This window comes from Ursus maritimus, unplaced genomic scaffold, assembly GCF_017311325.1.
Source record: "Ursus maritimus isolate PB19 unplaced genomic scaffold, ASM1731132v1 scaffold_9, whole genome shotgun sequence".
NCBI classification, from domain to species: domain Eukaryota; kingdom Metazoa; phylum Chordata; class Mammalia; order Carnivora; family Ursidae; genus Ursus; species Ursus maritimus.
Genome location: NW_024427107.1, coordinates 55,340,293 through 55,364,225, shown reverse-complemented (window position 1 = coordinate 55,364,225; position 23,933 = coordinate 55,340,293). Strand labels below are relative to the sequence as shown.

Sequence of the window (23,933 nt, the reverse complement as noted above, 5' to 3'; positions counted from 1 at the left end):
TGTAAAATTACAAACCTCTTTCTCTGATATTAAATCTGGGTAGGAACTGCATGAGAAAAAAAAATGTAGACTGAAGTCACTATTGCATAGATAAAAATAAAATATTAAATGCAGAGTATTAAAGGAATCATTATAACCGTCTGTGGTTTCTGCTAAAAATACAAGGGTGTTCAAAAATAAATCCGAAATTATTGTTTGGTTAGAAAAAGAGCAAGTTATAGAATAACAATGACAGTACACTACAATATAAATGCAGTACATATGTAAAACAATACTACATAGTTGTAGAGAGGAGTTTTGTATTTACGTTAAATATAGATGTTTATAATATTCTGTATTACATATGCCTATGTATAATTATAAAAGCATGGGAAAAGAACTAGAGAGACCACATCAAATTGGTGCTGGTAGATGACAGAAACACAGGAATATGTGGTTGTTGGAATATCAGGATAGAGGCCATAACTTTATCTCAAAGTTTTATCTTTTTTTAATTTTAATTTTTTTTTGTGGTAGTTTGAGGACAACTGTATTAATGTGATTTCATGTGACTTAAAAACCAAAACAACCACCGCAATGATTTGCTACTGACATTCTTAGCTTCACAATGAAGATCCTAAGCATTTGGAGTTTCTTTCAATGTCAGCTGAAAGAGTACTTTCATGTGCTCTTAAGCATTTTTCCAACCTTCTTCAATTTAATTCATATAAAAACATTTTTGGAGGAACATATCTGCGTAATTTGTAATGCAAAATTGATTCCTACCCTAAGGATTTTTTTGGCAGGTGTAGTTGGGGAAATAATTCAACCAGCAGGTATCAGGGAGAGTGGCAGATACTAGGGGAAGGGTATTAACTGATTGCTATAGGAACACTGAGGCAGACAATAGTACCTCACACCCTGGTCATGACCTAAGGATTTACTGCATCATGTACAGATAACAAAAATAAGAAATGTTTTGGGGGTTTGAGGAAAATACATGTGTATATGTGTGTGTGTGTGTGTGTATGTATGTAGTGGAGACAAAAAATTGAAATCTTGTCATAATTGTTTTGTTAGGCACAACCACTAGCATGTGCTCTGATGACCCCAGCTTTCCCACCTACAAAATGAGAGAACTACATTAATTGTTTTCTAAAGATCATGTCATCAAATTATAGTCATAAGAATAGCAAAAGAAAATTAAGGTTGGAAAACATACTCTTTTTTTTTTTTGTTCTGAAATATCTCAGATATAAAGAGTGTATATCTACTAAACCGGTCATATGGATAGCATGTGCCTCAGACACTTGGAAGGTGACTTGTATCTTTTATTTTTGCAGAAATTGAAAAGGAAAGTTGTGGTGATCCTGGTACACCCTTATATGGAATTAGGGAAGGCGATGGATTTTCTAATCGTGATGTTTTAAGGTTCGAATGCCAGTTTGGGTTTGAATTAATTGGAGAGAAATCCATTGTTTGTCAAGAGAATAACCAATGGTCTGCAAACATACCCATCTGTATCTGTGAGTACCAAATGCTTTGCTCTCAGATAGCATATGTTACCCTGTCCTTGCATATAATTGCTTTTGTAATTAATTGCAAAGAGCTGGAACCGTGTAATTATTTTTGAACGAGTAGCACTTTGTGATACTATCTTTAACAAGTGTGCTTATGCCAAATTATAAATTTCATTAAAGATTTAAATAAAGTTAACATAGTTCACTTGGTAATTGCAAAGTATATATTACATGTGTTCTTATAACATTTTATTGGTGGCATTTTATACTTTATAGATAGCATACTTCTTATGGAAATTATACAGCTGAGTAGTAGTATTCTAGTAGACTCATTTATTTAACAAGATAGTATATGCTTATTTTCAATCAAAAGCACTTAAAATATTTAAAGCTTATATTCTATGTATAATGCATTAACTTATTTTTTGCTTGTAAACGTTCACACTAATGCATACTCGTGCCATTTATTTATATTGCACAGAAAAAAATTCATTAATGTTTATGATATACAGTATGCTTGGATTAAAAGAATTTATTTCTTCAAATACATTAAAACATTGCAATTTAAGTCCAACAAAAATATAATTTGTATTATCTGTTGATACACTTTTAGTTTCAGTTAAATACCAACAAATACAACTCACCAGATATGGGTGCAATATTGAAAATTTTGCATCTGGGCTTTGACTATTCACAAATGGTAATGTATAAAGCCAATACTCATGAAAATAAAAATAATTTTCTGGTTTTCAAATAAAAGATTTTTCATCTGTATCCAGCTTCAATGTTTTTCATTTGTGAAACCCTTCATTCCCTACTACAGAGGCACAAACTTTACTTCAATAATTAACTGGTTTAAAAAAAAAAATGTAGCATTTTTCAAGACCTACATTTCATCTGTTTTACAATGTATGCAAATATTGTATATTTACAAAATATACAAAACATATATTTTCCTTTATTCAAAATGTTGCTTATTTAACATTTTAAAATTATTTAACATTTTTTAAAGTAACAGAACTTTTAAAGAGACTAGAAGTCATTTTCTAATATGTATTTTTGCGTAGTTAAAAAGAAAAAGAAAAGAATCAAGTATCAAGTAAGCACTACTGTTTCTCAGTATAGTGTCTGGGTACATAAGGCCACAATACCTAATCTCACGTTTTAGCAAAGTGGGTATTTTTTGAATGTAGTAAAAATTGCCCTAATTAAAATAGGTTTTGCTGGCTCGTCAGGGAATGTAGGAGAGAAAGAGTGCATAGAACTCCTCAATAGAACCCCCTCCTTTTAGGGCCAGTGCTCATCCCTAACCAAGATCACCTTGTGAAGTTCCCCCTGTGAGAGAAGAAAATGTATTAGGAGAGTTTCATTGGATTTCCTTAGCATTATCTAAAGTTAGGAATACTTCCAAAGACTTCACTCAAAGATCTTTAGTTCTAGGTGTTCTTCCAAGGAGATAGTGTTATGTAATATTGGAGAATCTATTAATGTAATATATCGCATCAAAAACGAAACTATTTTTGAGTCATTTTAAGGGATGCTAAAATACATTTAATACAGTATTTAAACTAATGCTGACTAAAACAAATTTAAACTCTTGAAGATCTAGAAAATACTTTTTTTTTTTTTTTACTATTTTAAAAGTAATTAAGCCCTGCAGCTTGGTATATGATTAATATGTAGCAATTAATAGTTTCCTATATATCAACAATAGTTAATTTGAAAATGTAGTGGAAAGATAATTTATTCAGAAAATAAAATTATAAAATATGTAGAAATAATTCTTGTATAAATCCAAATAACCCATAGAAAATTACAAACTTATTCAGAAAAGGAAATTTTATGAGAAAAACAGTTAGATGCCATGTTCCTGAATTAGAACACATTATATTATTACATTATAATAAATATGTGAATTATATAGAAATTGCTATGAAATTTCAGTAAATATCCTAACATAATTTCTTTAGGAACACACATTTTTTGGGGAATATGTTGACATGCAACTAGGTAAAAAACAAAACAAAACAAAAAACAAAAATCAGGCAACAATAGAATCGATGTGAGAATTTTTTAAAAGTAAAGTGCTTATATGGATACTAAAGTGCAATATTAAGTTGCTACCATAAAATAGTGTGGTACTCACAGAAATATAACACTGGGTCAAAGGAAGTTACATTAAAATCTGTATATAATATAACTAAGGGTTTAGAGTATTACATCAGCATTGACCTATTTCTTGAGATGGGAGATTAGCATGTTAGATCTTAGTCTTCCCTTGCCCAAAGTAGGGATCATTTAGATCAGAGATTAGCAAAATAAGGTCTTTGGGAAAAATTTAGCATGAATCTAGTTTGATAAATAAAGTTTTATTGGAACATAACTGTGTACTTTCATTTACCTGTTGCACATGGCTGATGTCCTGCTACTGTGGCAGAGTTAAGTAGTAGCAAAAGAGACCATGTGGCTTGTAAAGCCAAAGCATTTACCGTCTGTCCCTTTTACAGAAGTTTGCTGACCCTGCCTTTAGATAGAGGGCAGTAGAATCAAATGATTCCAGAATGCAGGCAGGTAAAAGTGTGAAGAGGGAATAGGACTAGGTATGTGTGCACCCATGATGAAAGTGGTGGGGAGCTGGAGGGCATTGATTTTTTCAAAGAAGCTAGAACTCTGGATTTTTCCCCCTCAGATGTGAAATAGGTTGATTTTAAAATGTGATTTCAAATTTTTGTACAAGCATAAGAAAAAATTGTACCAGATACATTTGCAATCTGGATCCAGCCCAATGGCTATCAGTTTCCAAAACCTGGTGTTAACTCCTAACATCATTCCATACAGAAGAAGCAAACTTAGGTTAGAAATTGTGCTTAAAATTATTTAAAAAATTATACATATATAGTAATAAACAACTGATTATATATATAATTCCTATCATTCTTTTACATATGTTACATATTTTATACACATATATATAGGTATGGTTATATTTTTGTCTTTATTTTTTTGTAGACAGAGGAATAGGTATTGGTCTAATTTCTGAATGTTAAAAGATCTAAACTTAAAATCAATATAAAAAATCAAAAGAAATGATTATTTTAATACTCATACTAAAATTATTAAGAAAATAATGTATGAATGTTATATGAATCATAATATTGAATTAGTGTTATAGACTAAGCATTCATAATCTTAAATGATCAGCGTTCATGAGCCTATAATTCCAAAAAGAGAGAAAATGGAGAAATCTTCCACTTTACCAGTAGGCAAAGAAGGGCAGGTTAATAATACGTCATTTCTCTTGTCAAATAAGAAAGGTCAAATAATCATAATATTTTATGCTGATACTATATATATATATAATATTTCAGTATAAGTTAATATAACTTTTCCAGACAGAAATTTAGCAAAACATTTTTCAGGCTTAAAGTTCATACTCTTTGTAAATAAAATTTGGTGTAAAATTAAACGAATTTGATTTTGTCAAAATTATGTAATGAAATCCACTGGAAGAAAATACATCATTATTTTAACTATGATTTCCTCTCTGTAAAAAGACAATTTACTTTGTTTCTTTACCTTTTTTCTATTTCCTAAATGTTCTGTGCGATCCTTTAGCTCAGATGCTTTTAAAAGTTGAAAGAAAACTGAGGGGAGGTGTCAAGTAGGGCAGGGAGAGACTTCATCTTAGTAAGGTGTGGAAGTTTGTCTTTCCAGTGTTAGCAACTAGTGGTGATAGCTATAAAAGTTAATTTGCCTTTTTACCTGCATTTTAAACTATGAGAGCATCTCATGGCCATAGTAGGAATGAAACTCGCTTAGTCATCAGCCTCCCGCCAAGATTTGTCTGGGCTGCAACATCGCAGTTCTGTTAATATCCGCATAATGTTTTTTGTCTTCAATCATTTCCTGAGCACTGTTGCTTTATATGAAATCTCTAAATATTTTACAAATCTTCTTTCTTAAGAACAGAAATAAAAACTTTGTCTAGAACTCTAACACAAATATGATAAATGTTAAAATAAATTGCCTTTATTACTCCCATATTTTTGTGCATATTAAAGCATATGGTCATCCAAAGTACAGTCGCCTTTTCTAATATGTGAAAATTATAACATTTTTTTTCTGTTTTATAATTTACATTAATATTTTTTTCAAACTGCTAACTGATCATCATAGTTGTGGCAAAATAAGGTATAATAAGGATAAAGTATAAAAAGTAAATAAGGATAAAGTATAATACAGATGTGGCAAAAATAAGGTACAATATTACTTTTGAACATTCATTGTATTTTATAATCTTATTTTAACAGTTCCTTGTCTGTCTAACTTTACTGCACCGATGGGAACAGTGCTTTCTCCTGATTACCCAGAAGGGTATGGAAATAATTTAAACTGCATCTGGACAATAATCTCTGATCCAGGGAGCCGGATACATCTTTCTTTTAATGACTTTGATCTGGAATCTCAGTTTGACTTCCTTGCTGTTAAAGATGGTGACTCTCCAGATTCCCCAATTCTTGGAACCTTTACTGGGGCTGAGGTGCCTTCCCATCTTACTAGTAATAGTCATATACTGCGATTGGAATTTCAAGCGGACCACTCAATGTCGGGACGTGGCTTTAACATCACTTATAACAGTAAGTTTATTTTTTTCATATAACGTGTTTCTACAATGTAGAGCTAGAAAGGAATCACATAAATGATCTCTTCCTCCACAGAAAGGGAAACTGGAACAAATCATATGCATGTAAAATTGTGCCAGGGACAGTCATTTAGTTCCTGATTTCCAGCCATATTTTACTCCCTATTGTGTCATCTCTCTGTTTGTGAGAAGCGTGATACTAAGAAAATATGTTTCAAATATTATGATATCGGCCAATATATTCATTTATTCTATTAAATCTTATAAGCATAAGATCAAACCTGTATATTATACACTTTACTCATTATTGGTATGCAAACATATTAAGGAGACAAAGCTTTCTTTCAAAATATTCATAAACTGGGGCACCTGGCTGGCTCAGTCAGTGGAGCATGAGACTCTTGATCTTGGGATTGCAGTTTCGAGCCCCATGTTGGGTGTAGAGATTACTTAAAAATAAAGTCTTAATAAAATAAAATATGTTCATAAACACATAGGGGACCTTAAACAAATAATGACAGCACACAGAGTTATAATTCCAAAGACAAAATTCACAAGGCTGCAGGAACATTACAGAGCAGACAATCATTAACTTAGGGGCAACAGACCGCTGAGGGACCATGGGGGAGAGGTGCCTTAGAGATTAAGAGTGTCATCTCTACAGTGAAACTATGCAACTTCCAATGTTGGCTCTGCTCCATTTTTAGGTTTAATAAATGAGCCTCAGTGTTCTGATGAGTTAAACCATATTTGGGCTTCTGTAAGGAATCAATTAGGTGACGCATGTAAATAATTTAGCGTAGAGTATATGATACCTAGTGAATGCTCAATAAGCATTAACTGTCATTGTTTAGTTGCCTTTTGAACTATTACCTTAACATTTAATTGTGTTTATTATGTTGCTTAATTTTGAGGTTTTATTAAGGTTATTTAGACTCTATCACTTATATTCTTTGTATTTTTCTGAAAAAATGGTATAAATACAGCAAAAAGATGAATCACATGAAGGAGAAAATATCTTAGTACACTAATACACTTACATACTAATGCTTCTGTTTGCAAATGGTTCTTAAAGCCATAGGACACTAGTGACTTCTCTTGTTTTTTTTTTTTTTTCCTTGAAGCTACCATAGTCTGTCAGATATTGACCAACTTTAAGAGTTAATATTTGTGTCAGATAACAATAAGACTATAGTTTCTTGCTCTTCAAAAAAAAAAAAAAGGCATTTCTAACCTCCAACCCTGCCTATTCAGTGCTGAGCATTGGCAATTAGTAACAAAAGCAGTTATTGCCTTTTCAAAGTGTCACTGCTGGTGAAGTTGTCAACATGTAATTGCACATCATTAAAGTTAAATTAGCTGTGACATGTGTCATACAGACTGCTGTATAAAGTAGTTGCTTTATATGAAAGTCCTTTGAAAAATATTTCTTATATATGTATAAAGATAGATATGTATATGCACTTATCCATCTATAATTTTTATTTTATCTTAAATGTGTATCATTTTTAACTTTAATGTTTATGGTACCTTCAGGGTATTATGGAAATATGCCTTCTTGTTTCTTGTTGTTTCTCAGTAAATAATTTAATCCATCATATGCAAATTCTTATATTTAATGTTTTCTACTGAAATTATATGTTTCTGAAATAAACACCTATCAGGCATTATATATAGGAAAAACAAGGCTTAATCAGTTGAGGTTTTGGATTTTTTTAGCACAACAAAAAAACAATAATTAGGAAAAAAAGTATAACTAAATACATTCTATATATTTTAGAAGTTACCTAAATAGGGGCACCTGGGTGGCTCGGGCATTAAGTGTCTGCCTTCTGCTCAGGGTGTGATCCCAGGGTCCTGGGATCAAGCCCCATGTCGGGCTCCTCCTCTGGGAGCCTGCTTCTTCCTCTCCCACTCCCCCTGCTTGTGTTCCCTCTCTCGCTGGCTGTCTCGCTCTCTGTCAAATAAATAAATAAAATCTTTTTAAAAAAATAGAAGTTATCTTAATATTCTTCTGTACTGTTTAACTTAAAAATGAGGAGAATGAATAATAAAAGTTACATAATTTATGAACAATATCAAAGGGATGATTAGTGAGAGAATTTAAAATCACTTCATATACTTACGTAGCATGAATATAATAATAATTGTAAATGCCTCATAAATTATGTTTTACACATTTAGACTTTGCTATTTTAAATGTTCTTCCATTTATGTTATACTAATTTAAACATTTATGGTACATACTTGGTCATCCAGATGAATAAAGAGAGAAATTTGGAGGACTCATGTAATCTATAATTTTGAGAGATTAAAATATCCACATTGTCCCTACACTTCTGCTACTTGCTAAGGCTAGGCTAAATATATCCTGGGAGACACAAAATAAAATAAGAAAGTTGTCCTGAACTCAAGAACTCCCATTCTTTTGAGACCTGAGACAGAAAACCCAAGATACAATGTTGATGAGAAAAAATTATAAGTCGGACTGAGGGATACATTTCAATCCTATCTCCATGACCTGAGGCCAGCTTATCTTTTTCTGAATCTCATATTACTCTTTAGAGCTCTAAATGTTAAATGAGATTATAACATTTCCAAAGCTCCTATCACTGCCTGAAACACTGTAATTCCAAGAGTTAGCTCCCTTCCCTTTTCCTAGATGACAGAAAATAGATGACAAATGTAAAATTATAAAGAAATTTTAAGACTTTCATACCAGTTTGGAACTTTTCACTATAACCTCATAAGACTGTCTCTCCGTTCCAAAGAGTGAATCACAAGAAAAGTTTGCATTGAGATATAGTCAACCTGCTCTGTATTCAGAATAATTGGAATTCTGACTGGTTTATACTGGTAGTTTTTACATAGCCTAAGCCTAATGATCTCCAGAAATAGGCAGAAACGATTCTATTTTACAGTGTAATCTTAGAGTATAATTTGTATTTTAAAATAATCACACCTATTTACATCACAGACAAACAGGTAGGGTCAAAGGAGAGCCTCCAATTCTTTTCTTTTCTTTTTTTTAAATCAGTTTTTCTCCCCCCAAATATGTAAGGGTACGTCTCACACTGCTTGTTTGTGTGTTTTTGTTTGTTTGCTCTTCTCAAGCATTTGGACATAATGAGTGTCCTGATCCTGGAATACCAATCAATGCACGGCGGTTTGGGGACAACTTTCAATTAGGAAGTTCAATTTCAGTTATTTGTGAAGAAGGATTTATAAAAACCCAGGGAACAGAGACAATTACATGTATCCTTATGGATGGAAAAGTAATGTGGAGTGGACCCATTCCGAGATGTGGAGGTAAGTGCAATGGCCAGCGAAAATTATAACCCCATCACCATTGTACGCTAGAAGCCATCATAGGGGTGCATCGTTCACCAGCACTGTTGTAATCTTTATCTTAACATATTATTTAATATTGTACATTGGACATATATAGTTAAACAAATTACACTTAGTGTTTCACGTTAAAATAATTTTTTAGAAAAACTTTTCAGAAGTCCCCTTTTTAAAAAGAGCTCTTATTAAAAGATATACATTAATAAATAGTAAATATTGGTTGTATGTGCAAATTCTCTTTATAGAGTTATAGTTTGATATACTTTATAGTTTCTAGTCATCCTTTTTCATGGTATTTTAGCTATTCACAGTATAAACATTTAATTTTCAAAAATATGCTAACAACGGGGCACCTGGGTGGCTCAGTCGGTTGAGACTTTTGGTTTCAGCTCAGGTCATTATCTCAGCGTTGTGAGATCAAGTCCCGTGCCAGGCTCCATACTCAGTGGGGAGTTTGCCTGAGATTCTCTCTCTCTGCCCCTCCTTCCAACACTGGCTTGCTCTCTCTCCCTCAAATAAATAAATGTTAAAAAAAAATATGTGTTAACAATGATTAATTGAAATAAATAAATTTATGGTAGAGCAGCCATTATTTAAAATGTATAATTTTTGTTGGGATAGTTTGCTAAACACTTTTTTTTTTCAGTTTTAATTTACTCAATACGATGTAGTCAAGAAAGTTCAGGGCAATATATACATGTATGTAATGTGTGTATGTGTTTGTGTGGGGGTGTGTGTGTATGCAATGTTTGAAAGTTTATATCATTGAATATATACACTTGTATAAAGTCACAAATTATATTGGTAAAAAGAAAGGATGATCCTACTTGAAAATAAAATATACCAAGTATAGTGTTTCAATTTAGAATCTATACGAATGTGTGTTTATGTTGTGGAGCTTTAATTTAGAATTGTCACAATACGGGGTGCCTGGGGGGCTCAGTTGGTTGAGCTTCTGCCTTTGGCTCAGGTCATGATCTCGGAGTCCTGGGATCGAGCCCAAAGTTGGGCTCCCTAATCAGCAGGGAACCTGCTTCTCCCTCTCCCTCTGCCTCTCTTCCCCCCCTGGTGTGAGTTCTCTTTCTCTCTCATGCTCGCTCTAACTCTCTCTCTCTCAGATAAATAAAATTAAAAAAAAAAAAAAAAGAATTGTCACTATAGGAATTAACATTCTGTATTCTGCTTTTCTCCTTCCACTCCAGTACCTAAGGCTACATATGTATTTTATTTAAAAAGATATAGAAGAACTTTTACTAAGGAATAGGTAGATGAACCAGAGCCATGAAACACCCTTTTACAGATCACTATGTAATGATTAGGTGTTGATTTTTAAATAGTTTCTTCTTTTCCTCGCTTTCCCAATTTTTCTTTTTACCTGTGTCCAAACTCATAATGGAAACTTTTTCTAGCTGATAAGTAGAGAATAATTAATATATAATTTTCAGAAAAATAGCAGACTTCATTGACTAATACAGCCATTACCTATAAATGCTGCCATTCATTGAGTTGAACATTTTCAGAATGTCTCCTGATGAGCTAACTCAGACCATGCAATTATGTTTTCCTGTTAGCCCCTTCAGTTAGCACCTCCCTCCTCTTCTAATTGCTTTCTCATTTGTAATATCAGGGGACTGAACTAGATGACTTCATGGTTTTTTTCCCAAACCTCAAATGCTATGGGCTTAGTAGAGGCTACCCTGGAGATTTCAATTAATCATTGTTAACACATTTTTTTTTAAGATTTATTTGAGAGAGAGAGAGAGCAAGCAAGTGCTGGAGGGAGGGGCAGAGAGAGAGAGAGAGAGAGAATCTCAGGCAAAAAAACCTTTTTTTTTTTTAGTTTAAAAAAACATACGGAGTTGCACAATAAAGGGCTGAAATTAAAAAAAGAAAAATGGAAAGTCATGTTCATTTTTTTCCCCATTATACTTTGCCTCTGAGCTCACTCATTTTGTTAACCATAGTTCCTGACCCAAATTTGGGGAATCAGTCAGGAAAAAAAAAAAAAAAAAAAAAAAAAAAAAAAAAAAAGCCTACATTAGTATTTGAAGGGAAAATAGGAGATGGGAGAAATTTTGTTTCAGGCAGGAGGAATGTTACTGGGTCGATGTACTGGAGTGGAAGATAGAGGGTCAGGGGTGTGATGAATAACCAGAGGGTGCAGAGCATGGCATGCTTTGTAAATGATGCTCAATGGATTAAAACTATCCTGTGGCCAGCAGAAAGCCACTCCAGCTCAGAACTGACATGAATCTGAGCCTCTCCCTCCTGTACCCTGGGAGCTGTATATAGTCCAGGGACAGACGCAGAGACCATCTCCGGGGAACTGTTGAGTCTGGTTGGATTCTCCCCTGCCTAACTTGGGTGTTGGTTTAGAAGCAGCTTGTTTCCTAGCTGAATGGGGAGGTAAAAGTAATGAGCTGGACATCAACAAATCATTTTATGAATCACTGCTTTATTTGAGAGATTTTAGCGAGATTTTTTACTGTGAAAAATGGTTTTTAACTTTAAAAATGAGTGAAACGAATATTCCAAACTAATTTGGCACAGGCCAATAGGCTCTCGAGGCATCCTAAAGAGAGCTTTGTGAAGTTTCCAAAGGAAAAGAATACTTTTTTCTGGGTGAAGTTACATACACTTGGCTTACCTGCCAATTTCTGGATCTAACCCCAAAGTGGGAACATGGCTAAGAATAATGTTGGAGACAGGGAAGGCAGAATCAGAGTGGGCTGGAAGCAATCTTACTGTGGCGTTTGCCAGGTCACCTGCCATATCCCAGGCCATGTTGCAAGGCAGTTTCCACCCAATAAAGCTGACTGCTGTCAGCTCCTGTATAACTCACTCCGGCCAGTTTAATTTCTGAGACTCTAATTAAGGTTTGTAAAGATTTCCTTTAGTTTTTGTTTTGCCTCAGTTCTACTTTAGATAAAAACAACAAAAGCCTGAGCCTAGCTGAGGAAAGCTCATTCTTCTTCTTTCCTAATGTGTTTTTGTCGGGGTTGTTGTTGATCTGTTTTTAATCACCCTTCTCCCTCCACCATCCCCCAAGGTGCCATGCAGCGATTCCCAGTGACACAAAAAAACTGTGTCTGGGAGCCCTCTCTGCCTGTCTTCTTTGTCCTTTAGACTTTCCATATTTTGACAGAAAAGTTTTGCTTGTTATTTATCTTTTAGGGCATTATCACAGCCTTCAGTATGGGCTTGATGTTTTAGCTAAAACTTTTTTATCATCGTATTAAATATTTTATATGGATGAAATACGTACATGTGTATGTTCTGCTTAATACAGATAACTATTTATATTTTAGTCTGTTAACACAAAACCTTCCAAAATTAAATGCGTTGTTAAAAGTTGCTCCAGTGTATGGATTGCTGTGTTAAAATTAGAAAGTAGGTAGTTGCTTGTTTCAGTCAGGATTTATAGAGCGAGGGAAGTCAGTATAAAATGCTCCGATAACAAAACACAGAGCTTCAACCTCTTTAAATATTGCCCTTTCCGTCTACACCCCACCCTCATCTACTGCAGTTGTCTAGAAGTTTAGGTATATTGGCAAATTAGTAATCCACCCGTGTCGACCAGTCTTCAACCGTAAAACTGGAAAATCTTTGAAAAAAGTGAAAGGATATGTTTTATCAGTCTTGGTCCTTGAATAAGGATTGGTGAGAGGAAAGAGAAATGAGTTTTGCAGTTCTGTGATCCCACAGCTAAACTTGGATTCATTTCAGGTAGCTTAAATGCAATTGTTGAACAGAATTGGGTTATACGTTTTATTCACTGACCCGAAGTTCACCACTGATGCAGTAACTGAGGATAGATTTAGGCTATCTTTGTGAAAATTTGAACCTCTTTCTCTAGAATGGGTTGATCAAATTTCCTCATGAGGAAGAAAGATTAGAGGCATTCTAAAGCCTTGCAATCTTTCAGTTTTGCTAATGGAAAACAGAATACATTAATTACTGTAATCGGCATTAAAATAATTCACTTTGAATTCCACAAACTGTTCCCCTAACTCAGGTTAGTGACAATCAATGACTTCTTCACTTACACTTAGACTGTCACCTGAATATAACTGGCTGTATCTAGGGCCAGTCTCTGCATGGTGTCTCCTTCAAAGATATATCCTACAGCCATGAATAGTGTACATGGTTATCATAGGTCTACTTTAATGGTCTAACATAGGGATTTTCATGATGTGCCATGAAAGCTTCCTAAAAATCCTGTTCCTTCGTCTCCACCAGTTTCCCACTCATAACAGCTGCATAAACACTCTCCCTCTTTTGCCCCGTGGTCCCCTCAGGACCCCTCTGGCCTCACATTCATTTATTTTTCCACACAGCCCAAACCCCTGTTGAGCACCTGTGAGCCTCCTCACTAAATTCAACCCTCAGGAAGTGCAGTTTTCTTTTTAGAGTATTTTCCCTTGAATTTTCTTCTTTCCCTACCATCTTTCTTTCTCCTAATATGATGAGAATTTCTCTCAGGGCCCTCTGAGGGCATTGTGAGGCTTACCCCATTTCCTTCAAAGTCCTTTCTACTAGTGTAGGTGCTGGGAAATTTGGAAAAGGGGAGAAGAAGCAAGACATTACTGTGTTTGGATTTATTTCTCTCTTCACTTGGATGTATGAATGTATCTTCTGAAATCTGGGTAAGATGTTGCTTTCCCTTCATTCTTTTTCTCAGGGGAGTAGTGTGCAACTCGATTTCCTTCACCGTACCAAGCAGTGCAAACTGGAGCCATCCCTAACCCTCAAATCCTAGAATCTTTTTCTCAGTAAAATCCCAGAGCATTTCTAGTTTCTGGAATGTTCCTTGTGAACATTCTGAATATTCTTCTATACCAGAGACAAAGTTCAAGGTATAATATTTGAATCAGAGAGGTTTCCTTATTGGGCTTTGGGAAACTCACTGGTCTCTGACCACCATATTCTGCCTGTCCAAATGCCAGGTCCAAAGTGCTGAGACACACCTGCCTTATTGTCCGTACCTCAAATGGTCTGAGCATCATTAGATTCATGAATCCCTTTGTAGTAGGGTTTCTGTGTGTGGTCATTTGGTCTGTTGGCTGTAAGTCCACTCTGATGTGAACTTGTTACATGCAGGTGCTTCTGATCCTCCCATCTGTTCTCACCTTTGCCTAGTGGATGTCTTGCTTTTAACCATTTTTAATGAGGTTACCACATCCCAGAAAATGCAGTTCCAGCATTTGCACTCAGCTCAGATTCATCTGAATATTCATGTTCTTCAGGGTGGTGAGCCCAACTGCCAGTAGATGGAGGTTTTGATGGATCAGTGTCCACAAATAGTACCAAACACCCATTGCTATAGATCAGGAGTCATAACCTCAAATGCTTACAGGAGCAAGACAGTAACAGAAGCAAATTAGATGGGCTAAATAGAACAAGCTGCCCTCCTAAGGAGGAGGTGTGATTTCTCACTTTTTATTGAGACATAGTTACAAATAAGCATTTCTCTTTTTAAAATCAATAATAATAATAATAAATAGAGAAGAATGATATCATTGACAACTGATGACAGTGTTCCCATTAGTCCTCACAGTTCCTTCATGCACACTAGAAAAGGGCATTTTTCCAAGAGGAAAATGGCTTGAACTAGTGATTACTAAGGTCACTTTAATTTGAAATCCAGAGCAATCAATCCCTTGGGGAGTGTGCCAGGCCAATGGAGCAGGTCAGAAGACATATATCAACCTCTCCATTTTGAGAAAGCACTCCAGTTTCTCAAGAAATTGGGTGTCCTTTGGACTTACCTAAGAACCACTTTCCAGATAGTTATACCATGAGAAAGTGTTTCGATTTCCTCCTTTTTGTGAATTTGTGTAACACTGTTCAAGTCCAATCCTCTAGCACCTAGAGTTTAGGCCGGAACATTCTATTCTGTGAATAGAGCACTCTCCCCCAGATTGTCATTTCAATCTAGACTAGTGTCTCTAATGTCCTTTTGGCTTTTCATTGGTATCGTGCTCATGTCTGATTTTTTTTCACCTTTTGGCACTACACTTTTTTTCTAATAATTTAGCTGCTCATATGGCTCAGCCGTGTGGTATGATTTGATTCAGGTGGACTCAGAAACTATCCAAGTTATTTAGGAAGCATTAATAAATAGCAGAGATGTTTGCTTTATTTTTCTTTAAGAGTTAAGGTATGAAGATTTATGCAGTACAGTAAATAGAAAGCTTCCCATATACCTTCCTAAGCTATCTCTTCCCCCATCCTCCCATTCGAGGTAATGGTCACACATAAAAATCATCATCACCATCATCATCATATTTCTCTCTCATACTTACACACACAGTCCTATAATCACTAAGCCATTCTCTACCTTCCTATTTTCCCTGTCTCAGCCCCAGGCCCTTGCTTACATGTATGTAGTCGCTTTCCTCCACATTTAAACCTTGGACTAACACAAGACCTACTCATTCCTCGGTGCTCTGCCCCCAGGAAGTATTAGTTCATCCCATTCTAATAGTTTGAGTTGAGATTTTATCTCCTTGAAAGGTTGGTAAATACAGTTCTCTACCTCATTATAAGAATTATGCACTAATTTTAAAAAATGAAAAAGGAGAAAGATAAATTTTGACATATCTTTTCAAGCTATTCTCTGGGCTGCATTTCTACTTTAGGAATGCCTGCTTCTATATTTGCCAGTAATAAACCAGCCAACGAATCCCAAAAGAACTTGAAAGAGATACCATTGCCATGAGACTTAGAATAAAACAAGAAAGTTCTCTTTCTAGGTGTCAAGCAGTAAGTGCTAAATCATCTAAGAGTTCTCTGTTTTAGAAAGTAAGACAGTTGGACATAAATTAAGTCTCCTATCTTTCTTGCAGTCATAGAAGGAAACTGTTCCTAGGTATGAGGATTTATTATTCATTGGTGAATGTCACTTTTTTAAAGCTACTGAGCTCAATTCATGTAGACTGAAAGATGAGAAGGATTTATTTACAGACCAAAAATGAGAGTTGGGTTACAGTGTATTCAATATTTTGTTATAAAGCCTGTAGTACATACCATTTACTTTTTAAAATAAAATGTTTCTTAATATTTTAAAGTTATAATTATTTAACTGTTTATGGAAAAATAAGTTGGACAGTCTAAAAATTATATACTTACTAAATTTCATTTTATTAAATATACTACTCAGGCTCATTTTAGTCTCTCTTCCTGGTTTCTCCTCATCTTGATGATCTCTGTAGGTTCCAGAGCTAGGTCTTGAATATTTTCCCCTCTCTATTTCCACTCATTCTATGGGTAACTGTCATCCAGTCTCTAACTTAAATAATATCTGTGTGCTGATGTCTCTCAAATTTACATCACCAGGCTAGCTCTTTGCCCTGAAGTCCAGATTCATATATTCAACTTCCTACTCAACATCCCCACATAGATGTTTAATAGGCATCTCAAACTTAACCTGTCCAAAACTGATCTGCTCTCTCTCACTCCAAACCTGCTACTGTCACAGACTTTCACCATCATCATTAATAGCACTCCATTCTTCCAGTAATTCAGACCAAAACTCTTCGAGTAATTTCTGATTCCTTTCTTTCTGTTATAACCATATACAATCCATCAGAAAAAAATGTGTTAGTACTACCTTTGTAATATATTCAGAACTCATCTAGTTCTTACTTCCTCCACTGCTGACATCCTGGTCCCAGCAACTATCATCTCTGGCCCAAATTACTTCAACAGCCTCCTAGCTGGTCTCGCTGTTGCTGCCCTTGTCCCTATTCAGTTCTGTAGAAATGATTTGTTGTTCCATTCACCTTTTCTTCATAGTCATTGCTCCACTGGGACTCAGAAGCGTTCTGATGCATGTACACTACCCACCTCTCTCCTTATTTTTACCTGGGTTTTATCTCGCCTGCTCTCTGCACTGTAGCTAGCAATGCCCTCTTTGATCTAAAGCAATCCCTTCAACAAAAATGGAAATAGAATATTGGCCTTCTGGATTACATGGTCATGTTCTTGAATATAATTAGGATATAATACATTCATTGGACTGCTTTATAGATGAAGAGGATTACATTTAATGAAATACATTGGAAGAGTCAGATGAAGGCTATTGGCTTAAAGCTGTTGATTTAATTAAGACGCCAAGTTAAGGCTAACTGAAAGAAAAGTTCCTCTTCCTTGTGGAGACTCATAATATTTATAGTATTATCATTGTAGCTTCCCTGGCTGACAAGAAAAACTTTAGGAGCAAAATTGATGACAAACAAGGTAGAGAGGAAAAATTTACTGTAGCTTTGGTATTGGAAATGCCCAGCTAAGGAGAAAAAAAGTCTCAATACAACTCTATAAAGTAATAACAATAATAAATTGAAGTCCAGATACCCCCTTCATGGCTAATTGAGTGTGTTCTAACTGATTCATCCCTCTCAATCATACCCTCAGTCACCCCACTTCCAATTTATATAAGCAGCAAAAAGAAGGTAAGGGAAATCAAGATCTAGATCGATCTATCATCTATCTATCTATCTATCTATCTATCCATCTATCTATCTATCATCTACCTACCTGTCTATCTATTGAAGTCAAAGTTGTTCAGTTTTTCATATATCTCCCTATAGGAAGGAGGATACTAGTCTTTTTCTTTTCAAGACAAGTTGAGGGAGAGGGCTTTAGAAGAATCCCTCATAGAGAATGGAGTTGCCTGGGAGGAAGAGGAACAAGAATCCCCAGGTACATATCTGATTATACAGTGTAGTACTTGCTGATTGAGCAAGAGGAAGAAAATTGGTGAAAATTGACAGATTAAAAAGAAGGAAAGCTGTTTAGTTCAAACAATTTGGCAAGTCAGTAATGTGAATTTCCTGTGCATACAAATGAATACCAAAGAACGTACTTGAGATTGACCACCAAGCGAAGGAAACCCAACAACCTGAGACCGTATGATATACTGCCAGGGATGGGAGTGAGGTGACTGGAAAAGATTGAGCTTCTCCTATATCAGGGAATTATACAGTGAGAAGCCACCCTTCCCCACTGTTGACCTTTCCAAAGGACTCATTTATTCTCATGGAGAACAAACATTTTCCATATCCAACAAATAGAAGGCATCAGGGAAGAGTCAGGGACAATGAGGAATACAGCAATAGCCAGGAAAAGACTGACAGCACAATCTGTCCCATCCCAGCCCTAAGAGACCACAGGCAAAAGGACCTAAAAGGAAGAGAAGGGAGATAAGATGAGGGGGAGAGACTATCCTAAGTGCTGAAGTGAATGGAGGAATGAATCATCAGCAAGTGCTAATCCTCCATCAGCACCCTCCTCCCCATTCTCCAGGCCTCTCTGGCCATTGCACAAGGATGCATCTTGGGTACATGTGTGGAAAGGATAAATAATAATTTTGCTTTGGATTGGACCAAGTTTTTTAATACTGAAAGTTATGAAAACATTAGAGGATCTGCCCAACATTTATTTAAGGAGATCGAGATTTGGCAGTGCATTTTTGAAGGCAGTATTTAGAAGGAAAGAAGGAAGGCAGGAAGGGAGAAAGGAAGAAAAGGAGGAAAAGGAAACGGTAGGGAAGAAGAAAGAGAAACCCATTTCTGTTTTTGTTGCATCAATTTCAGAATATACCATAAAATGCTTACTCAAGCATGAACTTCCTTGCCCTCAGCAGAGAACTCCCTGTATAACTATGGCTTATTCTCCTTCCTACTCTCTAATGGGATATCTGAGAAAATTCCTTGAGTGAATAGGATAGGACTGAAGTCCTTGGAGAATTGTCTGAAGGCAAGGCTGGATCCACATACCTGATGAACTTTCCCTTTGAGGATAAGGAGTTTTCTCTTGAACTCAATTAGCCTCAAAGGATAGGAAACCCTTCTCATTCACAGATATTGCATTCTCTTTGGAGGGAGTTCTTCTGAGGGAGCAATTAGAGTAACAATCTGATGCACAGATCAGAATTTATTTGCGGTTCTCATTGAAAGAATGTGTGTACATCTAAAAATAAACCCCACTTTTAATTACATGTTTATGTAGTATTAAATTCCATTCTCCTGAAGGGCTACCATAGGGAAACTGATGTAGTAGCAATCTGCAGGGTTTTGCTCCCACTCTCTGTGGAGCTGAGTCTGGGAGAAGGGATGAAGGGTTATGGAGATGAAAGAAGGTGCAGAGCTGTGATTGTTTTTTTGTAACCCTGGCCCTTTAATTCATGTGTTCCTGGCTTCCTCTTTTTATCCTAGATTCAGACCCAATACATTTCTCATAATTTTCTTTGAAAAATCATCCAGTGTGCTGAGGTTAAAGAGAGTCAGTGATTACTAACCACATCTATATCCATAAAGCAAGTTAAAAAAAGGGTGGGGGATGGGGATGGAACCCTCATTGTTTGAAAATCCCTGAGATGGTATCTGGATTTTATCATGCACAACTCCTCAGAAAGGCTATCTATCAGATGAAATGTTAGAATGCTCACTTTTTAAATTCACTTATAGCCAAACCCCTGAGATCAAACTCAGCTCTTCCCATCCTCAACTCCCCTCTGAGACCTAACTGCCACTTCTCAGATGAAAGAGCATCTCCTGCTGTGGAACACTAGAATTCCTCCGTAGCATTTTTATTCAAGGGAATTTTATCTGAATACAGTCTGAAGCACTTTTGACTCTTTCATACAGGGTATGTATGGGTATTTCGAGTTTGTCCCTTCCACTTAAAGTAACACAGAAATGAGTCAGCACTCCAACGCAAATTATTTATAACAGACTTTCTCCAGACCTTAGAAAAATAAAAGTAGATAAATGAACTATGTCTACTTTATATTTATCATGTGTGCCCTGTTTTTATTGTTAAAAAGGGTGGGTGGGTGGTTTAGAGACAACAATCTGTATTTCACTAACAGACGCAAATCACTTCTTTATCTCAGGAACCTGAGATACTATCCAAGAGAATCTTGAAGCTACAGACCAGCCATATCTTAGATATTGTCAGTGTGGTCTATGGGCCAACAATAGCAAAATGGGTTGTGAGATCAGGGTGGGATGAGGGTCTTGTTAACAGTGCAGCTTTCTGGGTCCCACCTTACAGCTACTAGAAGTACATTCTGGAAATCTGCATTTTAACAAGTTGCCTGGGTGCTCACTAAGGTTTAAAAGTCTTCAAAAGCAGCAACCAGTGCATAAAACCAAAACGTCCTCTACTTATTCCTCCACAAACTATAAGCTTCCGAAACTTGACTTTCCTTCATACACATTCGTATTTCTCACTTTCTGTCTCTGCTCTCTCTGTCCAGCTCCCCTTATTTTCTATTCATTTTTTTTAATCTAAATTCACTTCTGACAAAATCACCTTCAAGAGCTCTTTCCTAATGTCCCTAGGATGTTACTTGTCTCTTTCTTGTGTTTCCAGACTGCCTACCCAGCTCAAGTATGTACTTGTGCTGCATGTTAGCTATGCCTGTCTTCCTTGTAGAGTGTGTGTCTCTTGAGGGCTGAGAAAATGTCATATGGATTTTTTTTTTAATTAAGCACCTAGCCAAGTATCTTATATATAGCAGAAACTAAACAAATATTTATTGAATTAATGAATACATGAAGAATAAACAAATTAATATTAGAGAAGCGCTTAAAATGGCTTTGTTAGAATCTCAAATTTATATTAAAAATCTTTGGGTTGGATTGTCTATCCCCCTAACCACCCATCTTTGTCTTCACCAAACCTATTTTAAAGAGCATAAGATATGCTTACATAAGTGTCTTTCTTGGGAAATGAATCCAATACATCAATCTTGGAAGTACATCCTAATTTGGAATTTAAAGATTTGAATTTGAATCTCACCTCTGCCACTACCCAGGTCTGTATTTCTCACAAAGTCATGTTATGTGATCTTTTCCTTATCTGCAAAAATGGCATAAGAAAGAAACCAACATTTTTATGCTACAAGAGTATTAAAAAATCAAATTAAGTAATACATATAGAAACATACTCTAAACAGCAACACATTATGACTGTCTTAGTTGGTATGGCAGAAATGTCCAGCTGTTCATCTTTAAGCTGTGTTTCCCCACTGATTATATAGAGTTGTGGATGGGGGAAAAGCCGCTGAAGAACTCACAACCTCCTTTGCAGCTAGGTGTGACCATGTGAGTATGCAGAAGTGATCTCAATGACTTCCAGGCCATGGTTCATAAAAAGCATACACAGAGTGGTCTTCCACACTGTTTCCTTTCCTGCCAGCTAAAATGGAAATGACCTCCAGGGCAACCTAGGAAGTCAGACATTGAAAATGGCCAACACTTCCTCATCCTATGTCATGAGAGTGTAGGAGGGGGAAAGCTATCTTGCTAGTAGATTCACCTCATTGTACTGCCACTTGAGTGTGTCAGAGAAATATTTCACCAGAGTTTTACAGGCAAGAAGGACTTAAGACTTTATTCAAGACTATTGCAATAAAGAAGAGAGACTGAACTCAACTTCACTGAGCAAAGGTTTTTAAGGGCTGAGGGTGAGCTAGTGGAAAAAGTACCGGAGGAAGTTAGGCGAATGGTCTAAAGTCTTGAAGATGCCTGTCTAAAGTTTTGTCAAGTTGAAGGCCATTTTGCTCAAGTGAGAAATAAACTATTTTGTTAAGCTGTTAAAATCTAGGTACTTATTTTACCAGCTACAAATACCTTAACTCACACAGTTAAAGGAGACAACCCAAACAGAAATAGTCCACCCCATCCTTTGCCTAAATATAGTGATATAATGAGTATTGGTCAATACCTACTGAATTTGATTAAATTTAAATATTTTTTCTTCTCTACCCATCAAAGTCTCCCAGCTAGACTAAGAATTATATTTTTATGAGACAGAATAACAGGAGAAAAAAAAAACACAAAGTTTTATCATATGCTCAAGGAGGCTCAATAATGAAATTGAAACCTAAAGAAATGAGCAAGGCAGATAGTTTATAGACTTTTTATGCAAAGAGACAATGAATCTTTGAGGAATTGACAGGACAAAGAAAATCTTGGGAGCTTCAATTGGTAAGAAATTCTAAACAGAATTTGGACCACAGTAGTAAATTAGGAAAAAAAAAAAAAAGTAACAAGGATTATTTACACAGCCTCCTTGGCTCTAAATTTCCCATCTCTGGTGATGGGAACAGGGAACCTCCTGGAACAGGGAAGGTATTTTTCATGTGGGAGATTTATTTCCTGCTTTCAGCGGACAGAGAAGGGTCAGGGTGTCCTTTTTGTACAGATTGTCTCTTAAGTAATGTTTATTTAAAATAATCAGTATGCCAAGTGGTCCATCTTGGGATGGACTGCCTTGGCCCCACATATGCAAATTATTTAAAATTCTCTATACAACAATGTTCTTATCTATAATAATAGTACATATGTGGCTGGACTTTTTTGAGCGTTATATAAAATAATCCAAGGGAGTTTTCACACAGTTCCTGGCACATAAGAAATATTCAATAAATGGTAATTGGTAAAAGTAATACAAATACCACACAGACACATACCTGACACACAATTGTTTGCTGCATGACTGAAATGCAAATGAGTAAATGATGAATGAATGAATGGAACTTTGAAATACCTTTGAAATACTGAAATGCAAATGAGTAAATGATGAATGAATGAATGAATGAATGAATGAACGAAACTTTGAAATACCTTGTCTGGTCTTGATCTCCTTTCTATTTTTTAATATATTCCAGTTTCCCTTGTTCAGGGAAGCTTAGTTACTGTCTTTTACAGAAGTCTGTCTTAAACTGTGTTGCCTTTATACCTGGAGGTACACAATCTTAGTTGTTAAATGTGTTAATAGCTACAAATTTATTTTTAGGCATTTTGGAGAAAATATAAGTAGTACAAAAACACTATGATTTCATAGACATTTTTGCTTAGGGCAAGTCTGAAAAAGTCATTGAAGTTAAAATACAAACGAATCTATCTAAAGAAAATTATTAATTTACTATAAGAAGTACATGGATATGACAAAGTTGTAAGGTTTAGGCCACTAACTTATTATTCCTTTTACAGTTAAATTTCTCTTTATAAATTCAAATATTTTCTACTAATATTATTAGTAGTTCTTTGTTCAAAAGCTCATGTTCTCGCTCTTTCCTATATTCTATACTGCTTTCTGCTTTGGGGAGATTTCTACATCTCTTTTCTCTACATTTGATCTCCCCTTATTTTTTTCCCCACGTTTTGCCCCCTCCATACTCTCCTGCTGTTGCTATATCATACTTGTCCCTGTGCACATCTCCCTACCATGTGCCTGCTAGTGGCTGTGACCATGAGGCTTATCCTAACTGACCTCCACTGAGCCTCTGTCTCTTCTCTTAGGTTTCACATCTGGTTGGGGAGTCTGTTCCCATACTTTTGGAATGATAAATTTGGAGAGTTTCAACCCTATATGTGAGAGAAAGAAGCTGCTTCAGAATATGTCATAAGTTAACCAGAAGACTCACCTTT

At 35.6% G+C, this 23,933-nt stretch overlaps 1 protein-coding gene across 3 annotated transcripts in view; it reads left to right on the top strand.

The window, feature by feature from the left end:
• Positions 1-23,933, top strand: part of CSMD3 (CUB and Sushi multiple domains 3) — a 1,145,609-nt gene that overhangs the window by 737,405 nt on the left and 384,271 nt on the right. For all 3 annotated transcript variants that reach the window (XM_040625739.1, XM_040625738.1, XM_008689272.2), the window contains 3 exons: positions 1,323-1,505; positions 5,810-6,136; positions 9,256-9,450. In XM_040625739.1, the coding sequence (XP_040481673.1) occupies positions 1,323-1,505; positions 5,810-6,136; positions 9,256-9,450 (705 nt within the window). The remainder of the gene's footprint in view (positions 1-1,322; positions 1,506-5,809; positions 6,137-9,255; positions 9,451-23,933) is intronic.